Below are 22,863 nucleotides of genomic sequence, written 5' to 3' on the forward strand. Positions count from 1 at the left end.
GAAACATCCACAGAAAGTTCCCAGAACATTAGCGTCTGGAGCCCTACTCTGGGCCAGGCCCAGAGCGGCCCCTCTGCGACCCCGTCCCTGGAATCCCCCTCAGCCCCGTGGGAGGCCCCGGTCCTGGGCCAGGACCCCAGCTGACGGGGGAAGGGCGCTCCCCCTCCGCCCCCCGCTCCAGGAGCCTCTCCCGTGGGAGCACTTGAGGGCGGTGGGCAAAGGCAGCCTCCCACGGGGTGGGGGTGAGGCCCCCCCCCTCCGAACACGACCGCCCAGGCCCCCTTCCCCACCCACTGCGGAACTGAGCTCACCGATGCCCCAGAGCCATACGTCCCACCATTCTCTGAAGGATGGGATGGGTTTTTATTCTGCAGCTGATTCTGAGGAGACAGGAGGCCTCACCTCAAAGAATTATCTTAAACGTGTTTCCAGATTTGCTCAAAAGCTCAGTCCTTTTGGAAAGGCGAAAAGTGAAGTCAAAGCACGTGGTCCCAGGAGCAACTTGGGTGCTGGCCTCTGGCTGCCTCTGCTGCCGGCATGGAAGGTCTCCGGCGAGCTCCTCAGCCTGGCTGCCCCCTGCGCAGGGCCATGTGACCCGACCCAGTTAGGGTACCTGCGTCGTCAGTCACCCTGGTCTGAGGGGTATTTGTAGCTTTCGAGGAGGTGGCTGACGATGATGAGCTCACCCCCCCAGGTGACCCATCCTCTGCTGGAGCTCACCAACCCGCCCTTGGGGGAAAGGCTGGGGCAGGGCAGGGGTGGGAGCTTCTCTGTGGGACAGGCCTGGGAGGGGTGCCCTGGGCAAGGCCTCTAGCCCCATTCCCCGGTGATGCGGCTGCTTAGTCACTCGAAGGCTCAGTGTGTGTGTGACCTTTGTCCACTGTCCCCTGGGCCTCTGTCCCCTGCAGCCTGGCTGCAGCCCGGCTGCCAGGGCCACACTTGGGCAGAAGCGGTGGCCCCCACAGCTTGTCAGCTGACACCCGTTAGCTGTCACTGTTTTTTTTTTTTAAATTTATTCATGAGAGACACACACGAGAGAGAGGCAGAGACACAGGCAGAGGGAGAAGCAGGCTCCCTGCAGGGAGCCCGATGTGGGACTCGATCCGGGTCTGCAGGATCACACCCTTGGCTGAAGGCGGCGCTAAACCGCTGAGCCACTAGGGCTGTCCAACTGTCATTGTTCTTATAACAAATTTAGGAGGAAATCAAACTTCTTGAATCTATGGTTTTATCAGAAGTGGGGAATGCCACTTTAAAAATCAGAGAGAGCAAATGTCTTTGTGGAGATGAAGACCTTTTCATCCCTGGTCATCCCTCATTCTGTCACCCTCCAGGCTCCAGAAGGAAACGGAGGCTGCACCCTCTGCTGCAGAGGCTGGGGAAGTTCGCTTCTGAAGCTCCAAGTAGGTGTGTGTGTGCTTTGGAGCTGCTTGAGCCATGAAGAAGGAGGACGTGCATTTTTCTGCTAGGCCCTTAGTCCTGGACATGTGGACCCGCGGCCCCCCACTGCCCTCGAGGGGGCAGGTTCAGAGTCAGGTGGGAAAGGCTGAGCACTGGAGTGGGATACGTCCTTTAACAGAAATCCCATCCTGGGGCGAACCCTCTCCTGTCAGTTCTTTGCGGAAGAATCAGTGTGTGTGCTAACAGGGGATTTCAGGATGCTGGGCTGTGTCCCTCATTCCTTCCTTCTCTTGCTCACGTGTATCCTGTGCACAAACATGTAAAAGTGGTAAAATAAGAAAGTTATTTGAAAAATCGAAGTCAACAAATTATGTGGCTTTTATTTTTGTGGAACTTGAACAAACCACGATAAAGATACTTAGAAAAATACTTCAGAGGCAAACTTTTGAGGGGCATTTTTTATTATAAATTTAATATGGTTGATTAATGAAAAATCACAATGAAGTACCAAGAAAACGTTTGTCAATATAAAAATTTTAGCAGCATTTCCATAGTTTCAGGCTCTAACATTAGTCATACTTCCTCCCGCTATCAAAAAAGAATCCAATGGGACTACAGTAGAGCATCAAGATGTTCAGCTTAGTAAAGGCCTCAAGGAAATCCTCAAATCCAGTGTATTGTCTAATATTTCAACTCTCCCTGCTCCTGAATTCCTAGACTGTCCCATCACTCGCCTTAGTGTTTGAGACAAGAATTCTGTTCTTCAGGCTGCTGGGGGAGTACAGGGGTGAGAATTTAAACTGGACTTGATATGTGGTGCCTGATGACACGTCACGCACGTACATCCTCTGCACGGATGGCCACGGACGGCCACACAGGGCTTGTCGGTGTCTGGCGTGGCGCACGGGCCCCAGAGTGGGACACACCGTGACCAGGCGCTGGTGCTCAGGGACCCGGCCGTGTCGCTGTGGCACAGATTAGCGGCAGGGTTAATGAGAAGGGGAGACAGACGATATGAAAATATAATACTGGCAAACTATTCCCCTGCTTCTTTGGTACTTTCCAAAAATTCTCTGATCAAAAAAGTGTAAGGGAAGCACGCCATTAAAAAATTATAGCTTTAAGTATTTACAGAAGCAATTCTGATATATTACATAATCGATACACAGTTTATGAACAGATTCCTCAGTGAAAGCACTTGTGAACTCCTGCCACATATTATTCAAGAGCACACCTACGACGTACACCTTCCCAAATGGGCACCATCCATCCCAATTCTCAGTTCTAGTATGTTCAATGGGAAAAGTATCACTTTCCAATCTATACTCTCCTTTTAAAAGGTTCTTACGATTTGCCACTGAAATCATTATGTACAAAGATTTGTTGAATATTGAATTCTAGGCAATACATCTCCACTCCCATTTTGAGTATGTTTGAAATAATGCTAGCTATGCTATGTATACATATATATTTAACATATAAGTAACTGCACCACGTTATGTCACCACAATACCAGTTTAATGCACATCATTATGTACAGTAGTTAAGTTAGCTCTGGAGGATGACTCTCTACAGTGCAGGTGAGCAGTGTGGCCTGGAACCATATGAAAGGGACATGGAGAGGCTGGCGGGGAGGCAGCCCGTGCACGGGCAGGGCGTGTGTCAATGCCACCCACTCGTCCCCTCACCAGACTACCCCTTGTGCACTGGGTGGAAGACAACAGATCACACGTATGGAAGGATCCCGTACATGAGGAGAGCCATGATAGCAGCACTGAACAACCCAGCCACAGGCACAGTCACAAACCAGGCCACGAAGATGTTCCGGAAGAGGCGCCAGTCCACAGCCTTCCGGGAGCGGATCCAGCCCACGGCCACCACTGAGCCCACCTGTGGGAGCACAGACATTGCAGTGTAAGAACAGATGCCGCAAGTTTAAAAGTGAGACACACGATCTATATTCAACCAATGTAAACTGGCTGATCTCAGAAGGAAACTGAGTTTAATAAAGTCACCAATTCTTTCCCCTCAATTTGTTAAAAAGTTTTAAAATAATTTCGATTTTATGTATAATTACCTTAGGATTATTCTCCTCAACATATAGTTCCCAAATGGCTTCCCACCTATATTCTGCTCTATTTAAGTGGAACATCAGCCAATTACACAATTCTCTTCTCTCCACGGCTTATAAACTAAATTTTTTAAAGCTTTTATTTATTTATTCATGAGAGACACAGAGAGAGAGAGGCAGAGACACAGACAGAGGGAGAAGCAGGCTCCATGCAGGGAGCCCGATGTGGGACTCGATCCCGGGTCTCCAGGTTCAGGCCCCGGGCTGAAGGCGGCGCTAAACCGCTGAGCCACCCGGGCTGCCCTAAACTAAATGTTCTTGTTCTAAATATTCCACAGTGAGGATACCGCTTACCACAATGTATAAAACTGCTTTAATTACATGATGGAACGACAATAATGTACCCTTATAACATCATCGTAAATGTTGGAGCTGGAGAAGACCTTTGAGAATATCCAACCCACATCATTCATTCTTCAGAGGATAAAACAGATCCCGAGATGATTCAGGGGCATGAGCAGGTCCTATAAATCACAGCAGACTGAAAAGTAGAACTCAGGCCTCTTGATTTCTTTTTTTTTTTTTTTTTTTAATATTTTATTTACTTATTTGACAGCGAGAGAGCAAAAGTGGGGGCAGGTGTGGCAGAGGGAAAGGGAGAAGCAGATTCTGCTGAGCAGGGAGCCAGATGTAGGGCTGGATCCCAGACCCAGGATCATGACCTGAGCTGAAAGCAGATGCTCAACTGAGCCACCCAGATGCCCGTGGGCTCTTCATTTTTTTTTTTTTTTAAGATTTTATTTATTTATTCATAAGAAACACAGAGGGAGAGAGAGGCAGAGACACAGGCAGAGGGAGAAGCAGACTCCATGCAGGGAGCCCGATGTGGGACTCGATCCCAGGACTCCAGGATCATGCCCTGGGCCAAAGGCAGACACTCAACCGCCAAGCCACCCAGGCATCCCTGGCCTTTTGATTTTAAACTTGTTTTGTCCTCTCTCGCAAACTGCCTGGCCATCTTTGTACTTTTGCTAGTGTCAAGTGTATTAAAAAAGTAAAAAGCAAAGTAAAATAAAATAAAATGGAGCACAAATATTGTTGGATCTGAACTCATGTGTCACGAAATGACAGGTATAGATACTTGAAAATCACAATGTTAATACTGATTCAAATCTTTTCCTAAACATTCACCATTCATTTTACAGTTTGTTGAAAGTTTAAAAAGTAAAAAAGACTCAACTTTAAGTATCCGTAAAAATGAAAATTGTAAGAAAGTATAATGCCTGTAACATCTCATGCCTCACTTAGGCTCTGGTGGGGCTCAGAGTTCAACAGAATGCCTTTCTGTGGGCTGCATTTTTAATATCTCCATAGAACAGGCTTTGTTTCTATGGATCTTCAAATACTCCAGAGTCCTCAGTGGCCAATAAGGTTCAAAGAGCAACCAGGTCTAACCACCAGAAAAAACAAAATCCAACACTTTAGATTGTTTATGGATGCAAACTACAACACCAAAACCAGCAGTATATTGAAAGGCAGTTAATCTGACATGTGCCGACCCAAGCCATGATAAGCCAACAACACATCCAGGACAGTAACTAACATGCAGGAGGGGCCTTCAAAGTGATTACTGTATTAAGAGTCTTTGGTGCTAACCAGTACCCTGTCTGAACCTGATAATCCGGCTTAGCAGTTCCTACAGCATGAGAGACAACCGAGGTTTTTCTGCTGCCTAAGGGATCAGCTGGTTCCTGCTGGTCCCCTAACACGGTCAAGTCCACAGGCACCAGCTGCTGTTATGCAGCATTGTCTCCCGGGAGCAGGTTTTAGTGCCCCTCTGGTTGTTCTGGACTCCCTTAGGGAGGACACGCTCAAGTTTCCATGTTATCTCTTCCCTCTTCCTTTCTTACAATGCTTTTTTAAAAAGCATAAAGTTAGAATAATAATATAGCAAGTTTATGTACTAGGAGGAATGGACAATTATCCAGATCCCCAGACACTTATTGTCCTATTTATATATTCCTTTCTTGTATTTCTTTATCAATATACTTTTATTTGTAAATAATAGAGCACATTATTTCTTTTATTAAAAAAATTAACATTAGGGCAGCCTGGGTGGCTCAGCGGTTTAGTACCGCCTTCAGCCCAGGGCATGATCCTGGAGACCCAGGAACGAGTCCCACGTCGGGCTCCCTGCATGGAGCCTGCTTCTCCCTCTGCCTGTGTCTCTGCCTCTCTCTCTCTCTGTCTCTCATGAATGAATAAATAAAAATTTTTAAAAATTAACATTATATTACAGGCACCTTCCCATAGTGTTCACAGTCTTTATGATTATCACAAAAAGCAGCATGCCCTTTAGATGGATATACCTTAATTCAACCACTTCTCATTTGCTTCCAATTTTTCTCTATTAGAAAATGGTTCCATGATCAATGTATTCATTCATATAGCTTATATTTGGGCTTAAAAAATAATATTCCCTGAAGTGGATTATTAAAGGGGGCTTTTAGGGATCCCTGGGTGGCGCAGCGGTTTGGCGCCTGCCTTTGGCCCAGGGCGCGATCCTGGAGACCCGGGATCGAATCCCACGTCGGGCTCCCGGTGCATGGAGCCTGCTTCTCCCTCTGCGTATGTCTCTGCCTCTCTCTCTCTCTCTCTGTGTGACTATCATAAATAAATAAAAATTAAAAAAAAAAATAAAGGGGGCTTTTATTTAGTTTTTATTATTTTAATTCCAACATAGTTAGCATACACAGTTATATTAATTTTAGGTGTATAATAGAGTGATTCAACAACTTAAAGGGTGCATTTGGAAATTAGCTTTGAAATAATTTGAAACTTGGAGGAAAGTTGTAGCAACTCCATATACCCTTTACCCAAATTCAGTTTTTAACCTTCTGTCACAATCTATGAAGAAACATTTTCATACTATTAAAATACCCTGTTCCTCCTCAACCTCCCTCCCCACCTCTGCCAAAGACTCAGCAATTCCTGTCTTTACTACGATGGTTGCAAAATGGTAATTTGCCAATTCCCTGCCATGTATCAGATGGAGTGCTGCTTAGAGGAACAACAGGATCTTATTACATATTGCCAAACAGTTTTAGAAACAGTTGTAAATGTACAAGGTCATTCATAATTTGTGAATTTCAGCACACTGTAATAATCCTGCAAATTGTTCTGTTTTGCTAACCAATCAACAAAAACGTGTTACTGTTACTTTAATTTGCATCTCTAATTACTCCTAGGCTGAACTTTTATTTTTCCAATTGTACACCAATTGTACACTTTACTGTATATAAAATTATCTCTCCATGTATTTTGACCAACTGGAATCTAAATGTGTCCCCTTAATTATGTGGGGTCTTTATTGAATGATAATATTAATTCTTATTTAATGCAAATATTTTCTCAATCACTATTTTGCTTTGTTTCAAGTTTCTAATTCCATACGACAAAGTATGCTGCACTTTTGTCTTGTGATCTATCCTTGAATATTTGATAAATATTTAATTCCATTTTACTGTAAATTTTCTAAAATAAGATTGTTTTATTCTAAATTTTAAAATGTTTTAAAAATGCTATCTATGCCATCAGATACATATTTTGAGAGTTGTGTTTCCAACTTTGTTTTTCTAGATTGACAGCCAGCTACCCAACATCATTTACCCAACATCATCAAACTATATGCTTCTATATAATAGGTTCTATCTCTGGACTATCTACTGTTTTTATAGAAATATCAAATATTTTCATTGTGATAAAATACATATAAAATAACATTTATCATTTTAGCCATCTTTAAGTGTACAACTGAGTGGCATATTTTCACATTGTTTTGCAACCATCAGCACCGTCCATCTTTAGAACTTTGTCATCTTCCCCAAATCAAACTGTTCTCATCCACACTGTTACCCTGCCTCCATGTACTTTCAACTTTCTCTCTGGTTAGGTTAGTCCTTCCTCACTATGTTTTTAGGTCACTTTATGTTCTTGCTAATTTAACCTACCAAATTCACTTTGGTCTCCTTTTGTAAAATTAGAAGAAAAATTTGGTTGGGGTTGTGTTTGCGGGGAACATAAATTTTTATTTTTTATTTATATTTTTTTAAGTAATCCGTACAGCCAACGTGGGGCTTGAATTCATGATCCTGAAATCAAGAGCCACATGCTCTTCGGACTGAGCTAGCAGGTGCCCTGCAGGGAACTCCTATCTTTATAAAATTTAGTTTTTCCATCCAATAAACTTAGTTTTCCCATTTAGCTTGCTTGTCTCATCTGCAAGTCTTCTTTCCAAAGTTTCGTGTCTTTTTTTCATATATCCACTCACATTTATTAGGATTATTCAGAAATACCTTTTTGCTGCAATTCTGGAGGTGTTCTTGTTCTTATTACATTTTTGTGCTAGCTATTGCTGACAGACAAGCTCTATAGTTCTGTATTTTTATGGTGGGTTTGGTCATCTTTACAGATTTCTAGCAGTGTTTTAGAGATACATGCTGAATTTCATCAAATGTGTTTCCAGCTTAAGGCCATCATTGGCACCAGGAGCAATAGAATTATTGAGGAGCAGGGAAACCAAAGAGTAAGAATTAGAAAATTAGATTAGAAATTATAATATTGTTAAAATCAGTAGTGTTTCCTAAAAGCAATTCCTGTCCAAAGGCTGGCTAAGTAATTATTTATGTCATCAATATAAATGAACAATGTGGTTAATTCACAGAAAAGAATAATCCCAAACCACCTCCCATGGAATTAAGACATTTTTTGGATAACACCACTCTGAATCACTGTTAAAAAGCTCACAAATGCGGGGGATTCCTGGGTGGCTCAGCAGTTTGGTGCCTGCCTTTGGCCCAGGGTGTGATCCTGGAGTCCCGGGATTGGGTCCCACATTGGGCTCCCTGCATGGAGCCTGCTTCTCCCTCTGCCTGTGTCTCTGCCTCTCTCTCTCTCTTTCTCTCTCTCTCTCTGTGTCTCCCATGAATAAATAAATAAAATCTTTAAAAAAAAAAAAAGCTCACAAATGGAGCACTTGGGTGGCTCAGTCGGTTAAGTGCTTGCCTTCAACTCAGGTCCTGGGATTGAGCCCCATGTCCCGTTCCCTGTACAGTGGGCAGTCTGCTTCTTCCTCTGCCCCTTCACCCACTTGTACATCCCCCCTCCCCTGCCCCGCCGGCCAAATAAATAAATAAATAAAATCTTTAAAGAAAAAAAAAAGCTCACAAATGTGTTCAACAGTGGCTGCTGTCTGCTGTAGCCAGGGCTGAAGACCAAAGCTGATCAAGGCTCACCAAAGGGAAGAGCAATGAACACGTACAGAAACATACATCTATGGATACTTTTATTTTCAAGAGTTGTTTCTATTTTTTTTAACTAAGGCTTTTAACTTCAACCTGGGGTACTGTCCCAGGAAAATATCTAGTGAACTGAACTCTCTGATGTAAAATGCAGAAAGGTATGACACCGAGAAATTTATAGAGAGCAAAACTCGTCTTACCTGTGCCTTCTGAAATATATTATACTATTACATTTTTCTGGATAACAAGACTTTTCTAATTATCTTTTCCAAATGAAACATTTGACTAACATCTGTATCACTTAGTGGAGGTTTATAAATGTTTTAAAAGGGGGAAAATAAAAGTTTAAACTATGCTCTTAGCTATGTAGTACACTTAGGAAAAAACAAGAATGAATTAAAATGCACTCAGATACATTCAAAAGCTTATTTTCAGCAATGGTTTCCATCTTTTTTCCTGCCAAGTTCTTAATGTTTGCCCCCCTTCTGCAGAAGGTGGCTCTAGGCAAAAAACCTAACACGCAGCTAGGAGAGGAAGCAGGAAGCTGGAAAAATCCAACACGTGGTGTGATTATTCCCTGAAAACACAACGGCTTTCAGTCGAGACTTTACGTGGAGGTCAGCGCCCTCTGGATGTTTCCAGAATCACGGTGTCGCACACACAAGCCTTGTTCCTAGCGCCACGCCGTATCGCTCATATTCCCCCCTGCACCTGCTGCGTGGGGCTTAGGGAGGGCTGAGCTGGTGCTGCAGGAGATCGGGTGCTCTGTGGGAGGCCTGGTGATGGGGGTGGGGGTGATCCCAGGGGTGGGGAGCCAAGTGATCCCGGGAGGCCACTCTGCGGGAGGCCCGGTGATCCTGGAAGGCCGGGTGTTCTGTGGGGGGGCCGAGTGCTCCCAGGAGGCCGGGTACTCCCCTTGAGGGCAGCCCCAAGCCCTTCTCAGCGTCTCACCACCTGGGCTTCAGGCTCCCATCTGTGGTGAGGTCTGGAGAGCTAAGACCCTGACTTTAGTCAAGCTACTGTGGCGCCTAGCTCTGTGCTTTGTCCGCCAGTCCATGACAGGTGACAGTAGTGAGACTGGTCAGGATCCAAGTTGAGGTCTGGCTCCTGTCTACTTGACAGCTGACATCAACTGTGGTCTCATGTCAAGGAGACTTCATTTTAAGTGCCAACCAACTATCCTAACTCAACTTACCATCAACTCTTAGGAAACAAAACCTATCATGTGATTTATGTAGATATTTTAGGATAATGATGACATATGCATTTATTCATTAAGGTCCTGGACAAACTGAATATAAATCCCTTAGGAGCATCTCCTCATTATAGTATAAATATAAATATTGGGGGAATGACAAAGGTAAAAACAGAGAGTATAGGTTTTTATGGGCTCATTATACTTTTCATCTATTTCTATAAATTTATTATAAAGTTTAGTGTTTTTTTTTTAAGTTTAGTGTTTTAGCAAGAGAAGTATTGTCAGTTATAACACTTTATACATTCATATAGGTTAGACTGCTGATAGGTAACGGTCCAGGGAAACCAAACTTGGGTTTTCAAGAGATCTTTCAACTGGTGTGAAAGAGGTGGCCCTCACTAGGCTTGCTGACATGCAGGGTTAATGATTAAAAAGACAGTAACATTGATTTAAAAGCAGCCCCAAAGACTCTTCACACCTGCAGAAAAGTTCATAGCCTATTTCTTTGGGAGAAAAATATATTTTTAAGGGGCATTTCCTCTATGCTCCCATGCACCAGTGGATTGAAGTTGATGTCGAATAAGGCGGAAGATGATCACTTTTCATTCCAGAGTTTTGTATTGTTTGAGATATTTCATCGAACATGTGCTTCTTACAACTAACTTTTCAATAACTGAAATCAGAACAGCCACAGTGGCGGGAGGGGAGGAGCACACCACACTTTTCCTGCCTTCCTTCTTTGTACTTGACAGGTGTGCAGGGCAGGCTGCTGGAGAGCATGGTGGGGGCCACCCTGCCAGGTCAGGACCGCAGTCTGGGCCCCTCCCTGCTTGTTCGATCTTGGGGACGTCACTTGTCTTCAGTTTCCTCATTGGTGAAACTGAGGTCATGTTAGCACTCACCTCAAAAGGTTCTTGGGAGGATTAAACAAGTTAATATTCACAGGGCACTTAAAACAGCACCCACCCCACATGTCCTAGCTGTGCTTGGTCACCGTTACCAAGATCACTGTGACAACTAGGAGGCACAGAGCATGAGGTCAAGGTCTGAATCCTGGCTCGAGCATACACTAAATGCATGATCTTGGGAGAGTGACCTAACTCGGGAGGCCTCAGTTTTCTCATCTGTAAATTGGTAATGACTACCAATCTCATAGGGTTGCTGTGGGATTAAATGATGTATTTATTGCACATGTAGGAAGCCCTAAACACAGTGCTTGGCATATCCCAAGCACTCAGTAAGTGCTGGTGATTTTCATAATGAAAATTTGTGGAAATTGAGGATTTTCTATACACTGTTAGCAAAAAAGGAAAAAACACGGAAACAAAAAGCCTCTTTTCAATGAGGCTGATTCTCCATGCAACAGGCTCCAGATTTGTCAGCTGGCCCGCTTAAAATATCCCCATAAACACCACCTGACATTTTAATATTTGAAGCACCAAGCCTTTCACATTTCATGGTATTTGTTTATAATAAACATGGTTTATTATAATAATATAATAAAATTGGTTGGCATTTTTAAACTGTGTGTGAATGCAGATGGCTGTCTCTGTCTAGGTCACTGCAGTACCTACCATAGTGCCTCACACAGAGCAGGTACGAATGACATGAACAAATGAACCTAGGAAAAATCTGGAAGTGCCTTTTGCTTTGTTGAAGTTAGTGAATATTTTTGTATGTAGGAGGCCCACTGGGTATGTATGACCATTCTCTCCAGATACTGGGCAGACCTGAGTTCTAGTCCTGGCTCCTTCCTGGGTGACCTCAGATAAATCCCAGAAATGGTACCAAAACCGTTTCCTCTTCCTTAATATTTTGAGTTCCTTGCAGCTCCAACACCCCCCATTCTAAGGAATTCCATCCTGCATTTGCACAACCAACCCTACACCAGGCACCTCCAGATCTTCTCAGATCTGCTGGGCGACTGTGTACCAGCCCCAGCAGCCCGACGGACACACCTACCTTGCAGTGCGTGGTGCTGACGGGAAGCCCGACGTTGGAGGCGATCACGACTGTGAAGGCAGAGGCCAGCTCGATGGTGAAGCCGCTGCGGGAGGGGCACAAGAGACACATCACAGTCACAGGCACTCTCTGTATCAGCCCCACTGACACCCCAGGGCCAGAGTCTCACCAGAACATTCTTTGGGATGACTGTTGGCTGCTGACTGGGCCAGATGACATTAACAGAAAAGGAACTGCTGCATCAGGGCAACAATTCACACTAAAACTGTGCAGTATACTGTTTACAGCCCTAAAAAGCCGCCTTTTTCTGATAGGTTTTCAAAAAGCACACACTGTAGTAACTGGGTCAGAAATCCCTGCTGTGTACAAAATGCTAAATTAGTCATTTCTAAAGCGGTAGAGAAAAAAAATGTCCTCCCATTTTTTCAATGTGTACTTATTGCAAAAAAGGGAATTTTGTTCTCAGCTCATTTTTCTTCAAATCAATCTTAAAAAGAGTCTTTCATTACAGTGGATTTCAAAGGGGAAAAGACTTCTTAGGACAGGTAGTTCCAAGTTTCACTGTATTCTCCAAGTTGTCCTGTGTGTGTGCCCTCCGGGGCTCTGAGCTGCTTCCATCCTGCACGTGAAGCTGGCGTGGCAGGGAACTTTCAGGAAATGCAGACCCTGGGCACAGGGCAGTGTGCATCCCCATGGCCTCCCCCTCCCAAGGGGTGACACCGGAGGGGAGCCTGGCCTGGGCCAGGCCTGGGGCTTCTCTACCCCTTCCCTTCTGCTCCCCAAAGGCTCTCCCTCCTGCTCTCCCCACCTCGCACTCTCTCCCTGACCTGCCCCTGTGGACGGAGGGGGTGTGCGGTGCAGCCGGGGTGATCACGGTGCTGAGCCCTTGCCTCACTGGGACCTCGGCCTGGGGCCTCAGACAGGACGGTGGCCCTGCCATCCTGCCAGCCCTCAGCTTACCTGGAGGGCGTGATGGGCGTGAGGTCCTTGCCCATGGTCTGGATCACTCTTCTGCCCCAGACCCACAGGCCTGTACAGATGCCAACTCCTCCATAAAACAGCAGCCAAACAGGGGTAACTGCCTCTTGCAGGACTGCGCCTTGCTCGTATATCAGCCACAAAGCCACCAGGGGACCAATGGCATTACTGGGAGGGAAAAAAGAGACGAGTGACACACATGTGGCGGCGCACAAGGCCCTGTGCATGACACATGGTGGCTGTCGGGCTGGAGGAAAGTCCATCTGACTGTGTCTGTGCACCGCCCAGGCAACCTAGTGCTGACTGAAATGGTTTATTAACTTTTTTATTATGGTGAAAAAAACCCTGGACTTACTACTTTAACCATTTTTAAGTGCACAGTGGAGTCATGGTAAGCAGTGCACACCATTGTGCAGTGGATCTCTAGGACCCCCTCACCTTGCAAATCTAGAATCTGGCACCCACAGAACAGCTGGTCCCTTGGCCCCTTCCCCTGGCGGCTCACCACCACCTTTCTGTTTCTAGGGGCCAGACTACTCTCGGTACCCCACAGAAGTAGAAGGGTTCAGTACGTGCCTTTTGGTGACAGGCTTATTTCACTCTGATGATGTCCTCAGAGCTCATCCATGTGGTAGCACAAGTCCCCTTTCAAGGCCAAACACTCACTGGATGTACAGCGGCATCTTGTGCAGTGTCACCTGCCACGCACACCTGGCTCACTCCCACCCCTTGGTTACTGTGAATGATGCCGCATGGACCCGGGGGTGCCGATACCTCCTCAAGACCCTGCCTGTAGTTCTTCTGGGGACATACTCAGAAGTAAGCTTGCTGGATCTTTCAGTGGTTCTACTTTTCATATTTTGAGGAAGCTCCAGACTGTTTACCACAGCAGCTGCACCGATTTACACACCCACCAACAGGGCACGAGACCTCCAGTGTCTCCATATCCTCGCCAACACTTGTCATTGTTTTTTTTTTTACAGTAGCCCCCTTCCTGGGTGTGTGACTTACTAATTTTTTAAAGTACTGAAATAGCACAAGTGGATACAAAAACTCAGTTCTTTTTTCTCTTCCATTTTTCCTCTATTTCCATTGTCATTACCAGCATTGCTACTAATACTGGCTACCAGTTGGGCAGCTGTGTCAGCACCCATGCGATGGACTGCAAACACCATCTCTAACCATGCAACTCTCTAACCCACCCTGCAACTAGGTATTGTTGCTTCCATTTTACTGGAGCAAATGGATGCCAAAGTCTTGTCAGTAGCGAGGCAGGACTCAGGTGCTCATGTTCTTTCCTCTCAACCCACTGTCACTCAGGCCCTTAGCAGGCACACGTGGACTGTTTTGGGGGATGCCACAGTTTTGTTTTTTTTAAAGTAGGCTCCACGCCCAGTGTGGAGCCCAACTAGGGGCTTCAGCTCATGTCCCTGAGATCAACACCTGAGCTGAGACCAAGAGTTGGATGCTTAGCTGACCAAGCCACTCGGGTACTGCATTCTTTGGTGAGGTGTCTGGTAAGGTGTTTGGCCCATTTTTTAATTGGGTTGTTTGTTTTCTTATTGTTGTGGGTTTTTTAAAAAATTTTATTTATTTTATTTATTTGACAGAGAACACAAGCAAGGGGAGCTGCAGAGGGAGAGGGAGAAGCAGACTCCCACTGAGCAGGGGGCCGGACATGGGGCTCAATCCCAGGACCTGAGCTGCAGGCACACTGAACAGACTGAGCCACCCAGGTGCCCTTATTGTGGAGTTTTAAGAGTTCTTTGTATATTACTATTCTAGCAGACATGTCTTTTGTAAATGTTTTCTTTCAGGTTCTTATTCTCTTGATGTCGTCTTCCACAACACACAAGTTTCCAATTTTAATAAAGCCCAGTTTATCTAGTATTTCTTTTATTGACTGTGCCACTGGTGTTTTATCTAAAGAGTCATCTCCATACCCACAGTCATCTATGTCTTCTCCTGTGTTATCTTACTAGGAGTTTTATAGTTTTTCACTTTACGTTTAGGCTTGTGATCCATTTTGAGTTACTTTTTCTCAAGGCTGTAAGGTTTATGTCCAGATAGGTTTTTTTTTGCACATGGATGTCTAGTTGTTCCAGCACCGTTTGTTGAAAAGACTCTCTTTGCTCCACTCTATCTCCTTTGCTCTTCCTTTATTAAAAATCAACTGACTATATTTATGGGGGCCTATTTCTGAGCTCTATTCTGTTTCACTGATTTAACTAACTATTCTTTTTACCAATACCATACAATTGGGGATCCCTGGGTGGCTCAGCGGTTTAGCGCCTGCCTTTAGCCCAGGGCGCGATCCTGGAGTCCCGGGACCGAGTTCCACGTCGGGCTCCCGGCATGGAGCCTGCTTCTCCTTCTGCCTGCGACTCTGCCTCTTTCTGTCTCTCTATCATGAATAAATAAATAAATCTTTTTAAAAAATACCACACAGTCTTGATTACTGTAGCTATATTCTAATAAGTCTTGATGTTGGGTAGTATTGGTCCTTCAACTCTGTCCCATTCCTTCAGTAAGGTGTTGGCTAATCAGAGTCTATTGCCTTTTTTTTTTTTTTTCAGGAGCAAGGGGGAGACCACTTTTATTGCCCGCCCTGGACTGGAGCCCAGTGTGGGTGGAACAGGAGGGGTTAGGACCTGCTGTGGACAGTAAAGGTGCCCTCAGAGGATGTGGGTCATGTCGCTAAGAAAGGGTGCAGAGCTGGTCCATCCAGAGCAGTGCCTCATGCTGCAGGGGCGTGCGGCGTGTCTATTGCCTTTCCTTATAAACTTTACTGTTTGTTGATATCCACAAAATAACTTGCTGGGATTGTAATGAATTTATAGATCAAGATGGGAAGAACTGACACCTTAACACCTTTCTATCCTTAAATGTGGAAAATCTCCCCATTTAATTCTTTGATTTTATTCATTAGGTTTGTAGTTTTCTGCATCTAGATCTTATACATATTTTGTTAGATTTATACCTGAGCATTTCATTATATAAACAGTATTCTTGATTTTGTTGTTGCTGTTAAGGTTTTATTTACTTGAGAGAGACAGAGAGTGAGAAAGAGAGCATGAGAGAGGGGAAGGTCAGAGGGAGAAGCAGACTCCTCACTCGTCTCATGGGGAGCCTGATGCCGGGCTCAATCCTGGGACCCTGGGATCATGACCTGAGCCAACGGCAGGCACTTACTTGACTGAGCCACCCAGGTGCATCCAGTACTCTGTTTTTAATTTCAAATGCCACCTGTTCATTCCTGGAATGTTGGAAAGCAACTGACTTTTGTCTATTAACCTTGTGTCCTGCAACCTTGCTATAACTGCTTATACATTTCAGGAGTCTGTTGATTCTTTTCCATTTTTTTACATAATTATGTCATCAGCAAACAAAGACCATTTTCTTTCTTCCCGGTCTGTAATCCTTGTATGTATACCTTTTCATCTCTTATTGCATCATCTAGAACTTAGAGTACATGTTGAAAAGGAGCGGTGAAAGGAGACATCCTTGCCTTGCTCCTGATCTTAGTGGGAAAGCTTTCAGTTTGTCGTCATTAATTATAATGTGGGCTGTAGGTCTTCTGTGGATATTCTTTATCAAGTTGAGGAAGTTCCCCTTTATTCTTACTGAGAGTTTTTACCATGAATAAGTGGTGAATTTTGTTAAATGATTTTTCTGCATCTATTGATATGATCATGTGATTTTTCCTTTTTAGCCTATTGATGTGATGGATTACATTAACTGATTTCTGAATGGTGAACCAGACTTGCATACCTGAGATAAACAGCATTTGGTCATGGCATTTAATTCTTTTTATACACTGCCGGATTCAGTTTGCTAATATTTTGTTGAGGATTTGTACATCCATGTTTGTGACAGACACTAGTCTGTAGTTTTCTCTTATGTCAATGTCTTTTCTGGCTTTGGTAATAAGGTAATACTGGCCTTATAGAATAAGTTAGGAAGTACTCCCTCTCCTTCTATATTCTGAAGTAGACTGTAGAGAATTGGCATAATTTCTTCCTTAAATGTTTGGCAGAATTCACCAGTGAACCCATCTGGGCACGGAGCTTTTTTTTTTCTTAATTTAATTTTTTTATTTTTTATTTTTATATATTTATTTAATTTTTTATTTTTTCATTTGGCGTGGAGCTTTCTGTTTTGGAAAGTTATTATACGATTTATTTAAGTTCTTTAATAGATACAGGCCTTTTCAGATAGTCTGTTTCTTCTTTCGTGAGTTCTGACAAATGGTGTCATTCAAGGAATTAGTCTTTTTCATCTAGACTATCAAATTAATGGGGCAGAGTGGCTCATTACTGAAGTCTGCTTTTTCATTTCTGATATTAGTAATTTGTATCCTCTCTCTTTTTGTCTTAGCCTGGCTAGAGGCTTATCAACTTTATTAATCTATTCAAAGAATTAGCCTATGGTTTCACTTATTTTCTCTTTTGATTTCCTGATTGCAATCTCACTGATTTCTAATTATTTCCTCTGCTTACTTTGGATTTAATTTTCTCCTCTTTTTCTAGGTTCCTTAGATAGGAATTTAGACTACTGATTTTATATATTTGTTCTTTTCTAATATATACATCCAATGCTATAAATTTCTAACCACTGTTTTTGCTGCATCCCACCAATTTTGATGTGTTTTCATTTTAATTTAGTTTAAAATATTTAAAAATTTCTCCTCTGATCCATGTATTATTTAGAAGTGTGTTACCTCCTCTTCTTGTATTCTGGGATCTTCCAATTATCTTTCTGTTATGGATTTCTAGTTTAATTCCATTGTACTCTGAGAGCAGACACTGTATTAGCTCTGTTCTTTTAAATGGGTTCAGGTGTGTTTTATGGTCCAAAATATAGCCTATCTTGCTGAATGTTCCATATAAGCTTAAAAAGAATGTGAATTCTGCTTTGTTAGGTGAAGTAGTAGTCCACAGATGTCAGTTATATCCAGTTGATTTGATGAGTTTATTGAATTCAACTATATCCTTACTAATTTTCTGTGTCTGTTCTGTCTGAAATTAATATAGTAACTTCTGTTTTCCTTTGATTAGTGTTAGCATGGTACATTTTCCTCCTTCCATTTTCTTTTAAACTGAATGTGTCTTTATATATATATATATATATATATATATATATATATATATATATATATATATATTAAGATTTTATTCATTTACTCATGAGAGACACACACAGAGAGAGAAGCAGAGACACAGGTAGAGGGAGGAGCAGGCTCCATGCAAGGAGCCTGATGTGGGACTCAATCCCGGGACTCTAGGATCATGCCCTGGGCTGAAGGCAGGCGCTAAACTGCTGAGCCACCTGGGATCCCCAGAATGTGTCTTTATATTTAAAGTGGATTTCTTATGGCAACATATATTTGGGTCTTGTTTTTTGACACAGTCCAACAATTTCTGTCTTTTAATAGATGCATTTAGACGACTGACATTCAAAATGATTACTGATGTAGGAGGATCAATATCTACCAAATCTGTTACTCTTTTCTATTTGTTGTTCTATTTATTGTTTCCTATTTTTGTCTTCCAATTTTTTTTGCCCTTTAATTGAGCATTTTGTATGATTTCATTTTCTCTCCTCTTGAACAGTTCAAACTCATGTTGTTCGAAGATCAATTATATATACATACATACATATATAGTTATCTATGTAGGTACATATATACATATACAGTTGTGTGTATGTATGTATGGATGTGTGTGTGTGTGTATAGTTTATTCAATTGTGGTCTGAGAGCAGACATTGTATTATTTCTCTTCTTTTTAATTTGTTGAGGTATGTTTATATATTAAACTATATTTAGGTAACTGTATACATAATACATATTAGCATACATAACTGAATAATTGATACACTGTTAGAATCATTTTGAAATGTTATCTTTTAGACCAATTAGGAATAAGAAAAACACTTATTTTTGCCTTTAACTTAATCCTTCCGTGATGTTCTTCCTATCTTTATGTAAATCTGAGTTTCTGAGCTATATTATTTTTCTTTTCTCTGAAGAATTTCTCCGAGCATTTCTTGCAAGGCAAGATATTTCTCTGGCAACAAACTCCCTTAGTTTTTGCTCACTTTAGAAGGTCTTTTTTTCCTTCACTTCTGAAGAACAATTTCACAGGGTATGTAATTCTAGGTTGGTGGATTTTTTTTCCCTCAACACTTTGAATATTTCCCCCTATTCTCAACTGCATGGTTTTGAGGAGAAGATGGATGTAATTCTTATCTTTGTTCCTCTGTAAGTTTTTTTTCCTCTGGCTTCTTACAGGAATTTATCTTTCATTTTCCTTCCTTCTTTTTTTTTCTTTAAAGATTTTATTTATCCATTCACAAGAGATACACACAGAGAGGCAGAGACATAGGCAGAAGGAGAAGCAGGCTCCCTGCAGGGAGCCCAATGTGGGACTTGATCCCAGGACTCCAGGATCACGCCCAGAGCCAAAGGCAGATGCTCAACCACTGAGCCACCCAAGTGTTCCAATCTGATACTCTAGTTTGAAAATGATATGCTTAGGTATAGTTTCTTGGGGGCATTTATCCTACTTGCTACTCTGAGCTTCCTGGACCTATGGGTTGGTGTCTACATTGCTCTAGGGAGAGGGAGAGGAAGAGGGAGGGGAGAGAGAAAGAGAGAGCAAGCACAAGCAGGGGGAGCAGCAGGCAGTGGGAGAGGGAGAAGCAGGCTCCCCACTGAGCAAGGAGCCTGATGAGGGACTCGATCCCAGGACCCTGGGGATCAAGATCCAAGTCAAAGGCAGATGCTTCACTGATGGAGCCCCCCAGGCGCCCCCCAATGAAGAATTTTAGATCAGGAGGAGGAAATGCGGTGGTGCTAGGTGTGTGTGGGGGCAGTCGAAAAACAAAGGACAGAATACAATGCGTCAAATACAGTAATATGGCAACACCTATGTAACAGTGAGTGGCACCTAAGATGTCGGTGCCTCTTGTCTGGTAGGACAACTTCTTTTAAGAAGAATAGAAATTGAACTGCACGTGGCTAGGCAGTGCATGGAAACCCACAGCTATTAAATGGAGACTCTTGTATCTAGGCAATAAGAAATACAACAACAGCACATTTTCCTGATTTGGACAGAAACATGAGGCCTGATGATAATCATAGTAAGAGTAATAGTAATGAAGAAAATACGTGGATCCTGACCATGGGAGGAGCACTGTGGTAAGCACATTAAATAAAGCATCTCACTTAATCCCCATAGAAACTACCTGAGGCCAGTAGTAGTTTTACTCCCGTTTTACAGATTGGGATACAGAGGTTTTCAGAAAACAAATGACCTGACTAGGGCTTCTCGGCCTGTACGAAGAGAACAGAGACTACATATTTCAGTCCCCTATGACCCGCTGCCTTTACTGTCCATGCTGTCTCCCTCCTGCCTCCGGCCTGTGCACAGTTGTCCTCGGCCCATGCTCCCACAGATGCCCACGCTGACCCGGCCCGGCACCCCCACCTACTCCCTACCTGCGCACTTCCGGGGCGGGCTCGGCACCCCGACACCCAGGACGGCACCTGGCACACGCTGCGGAGCCACAGGCGGACCTACCTTACATCATTGCCACCGTGCGCGAAGGACCCGAAGCAGGCGGTGAGGACCTGCAGGAAGTGGAACAGGAGGTGGACCTCGGCTGTGTCCTTCTCCTCCTTCTCGTCCTCCGCAGGGTCCTCTCGGGGCTGGTCGGGATCCGCCAGCTCGGACGCCAGCTTCATTTCCACGCCTCCCTCATCCGCCTCGATCTCGGCCTCCGCTACGGCGTTGCAGTAGCTCGAGTAGCTGTCGTAGCGAAGCCTCTTCTTCGAGTAGGACACGGCGTCACCCACCAGCTTCTCGCTGTCCTCTGCAGCCGAGGACGACTCGGCGGCCTTGAAGGTGGCGTGCACGGGCAGCCCACAGATGGCGGCGGTGTAGCAGGTGTAGCTGTTGTTGCGGCGCAGCAGCCGGGCGCTGCTCTCCTGGGTGGGCCTCTCCTCGGGGCCCCTGTCCGCATGCATCCTGTGCAGCAAGTCCTTGTAGAGCCCCGAGTCCTTGTGGACCGTGTGGTACACGTGCGCGTCGCCCCTCGCGTGCCCGTCGAAGCCAAAGGTGCCGTTGGAGATGGGCGAGCGTGCGGAGCCGTGGGTCATGGACAGCGCCCGGCCTGGAAGGTTAATGAGAGGCTGCCTGTCTCGCCTTCCAAATATACCCCGCTTCCGGGAGGAATCACTCCTCCCTCCTTGTGGTGTTGGTTATCTCTGGAGATGTGGGTTATGGGGCACTCTCAATTTTTTCACATGCTTTCTTTTCCAAATTAACTATAAAGGACATGTAATATGGTTGAAATAAAGGAAACTTGGTAACGTAGGAATAATATGGCTTTTGAAAATGATGTGATTTTTCTCCTAAAAAGTATCTTCCAAAAATGACCACAGCCCTTTTTTCCTGGTTCTAGTGCCCAACAAAGGGAGAATCCTTAGAAGGAACTTATTTTGGGCAAACTTCATAAATGAGGGGCAAAATCCAGTTCACTGTGAGACAGATACTCTAGGTGCTCCTTAAAGGCTAATTAAGTTCAGTGGGGCAAAATTCATCTGCTTTCTTTGGGCCAAGTGTGAGACCACACCTACGGGAAGCGGAAGTAGGTGCCAGGTCCCCATCTTGCAGGGAAGTGGGCAGGCCCAGACAGGCCTGGCAGAGGCTGGCACTCGCCAATCGGTATCCACAAATGTTAGAAGATGAAAGACCCCCTTCTCCCCCTCAACCTGCAGGACAATAGTAGATGTTTCCTGAGGTGTCTGTGATTCTACAGCAGGACGACCTCCTTGGTTCAATTTCAGTTTCTCCTTGTGTCTTCCAGGAGGGAGGCAAGCTTATTAGCAAACTGGAAGGGCCAACCTCCAGCAGCTGGGTGCCTGCAACCCAGGAGGTGCGTGGGGCAGTGTGCAGGGTGGTGCACAGGCCCCTGGTGCCACTGATGAGACTACACAGAGGTCTTGGAAGAAAAGCACAGGACCAGAGTGAGCCTGTTCTGTTGACTGCATGGTCTCCTGACACTTCTTTAGGCCCTGGGTTCTCCCAAAACAAAACTGGGGAACGCTTTTGTGCATTAAAACCTAGCTATCTGGAGGCAGGACCCCACCCCCTGCCAGCTCCTCCCCGCCAGCAGCCCCTAGGACCTGCTCTCTGCCACCATGCAAACCCAGGTCCTCTGCAAACATCTTACCGTAGGAGGCCCGGGGGTGGTTTCCCACTGTTGTGCCTTCCGAGGTCCCAGCCGGCTCCTCAGCCAGCCCTGTGAGAGGGACGGTGCTGTCATCATTGGCCTTGGCACCTGGTAGCTCTTTAAATACTGGGGACTCCACTTCCTGAATTTTATTGAGGCTTTCATCAGACACTCGTGATAAAGCAGCTTCTTTTTGTAATTTGCCTAAAGAAAATATAGTCATAACTGCAAGTTTTAAAATAAAAATGAATATTTATCTTTAGTACTTACTTTGGAAATGAAAAAAATAGTTATAGCTAGATAGAAAAAATAAACTGTAGAGTTCAATTATCTGGGAAATGCAAGCCAGAAAATTCAGCTACTGAGGACAAGAGTGGGGCTCAGGCCTCAGCTATCTCCTCCAAAACCAACAGAGAGAGCTAGATCCAGTCCCCATGGTCCCTTCCAGGGCTAACATTCTGTAATCCTACAACCATCTGGACTGGTCTTCTATTTTCTTAAACTAACCTCAAAATCACTGAAATATTTATCCTTTTTTATCTTCAGAGATATTAGTTATAATCTTTGGTTTTCTTCCATTCAATAAATTATTGATCTCTGACTTCTTCAGGTCACCAAATATTAGAAAACAAGTAAATCATTTTCCAAAAAGGAACAGAGAGATTCTACTCACTTTTGAAAATCCTTTACTTTCAAAGAGAAGAGACTTTTTTTTT

The 22,863-nt window shown here is 44.2% G+C and overlaps 1 protein-coding gene across 10 annotated transcripts in view; it reads right to left on the bottom strand.

Moving 5' to 3' along the window:
* Positions 1-1,844: 1,844 nt before the first annotated feature.
* Positions 1,845-22,863, bottom strand: part of SLC20A2 (solute carrier family 20 member 2) — a 101,593-nt gene continuing 80,574 nt past the window's right edge. For all 10 annotated transcript variants that reach the window (XM_077849369.1, XM_077849365.1, XM_077849366.1 and 7 more), the window contains 5 exons: positions 22,148-22,351; positions 20,494-21,085; positions 12,893-13,078; positions 11,933-12,017; positions 1,845-3,291 (listed from right to left, as the gene is read on the bottom strand). In XM_077849369.1, coding sequence (XP_077705495.1) covers positions 3,127-3,291; positions 11,933-12,017; positions 12,893-13,078; positions 20,494-21,085; positions 22,148-22,351 — 1,232 coding nt within the window. In that variant the 3' untranslated portion in view covers positions 1,845-3,126. The remainder of the gene's footprint in view (positions 3,292-11,932; positions 12,018-12,892; positions 13,079-20,493; positions 21,086-22,147; positions 22,352-22,863) is intronic.

Source organism: Canis aureus, chromosome 15, assembly GCF_053574225.1.
Source record: "Canis aureus isolate CA01 chromosome 15, VMU_Caureus_v.1.0, whole genome shotgun sequence".
Classification (NCBI taxonomy): domain Eukaryota; kingdom Metazoa; phylum Chordata; class Mammalia; order Carnivora; family Canidae; genus Canis; species Canis aureus.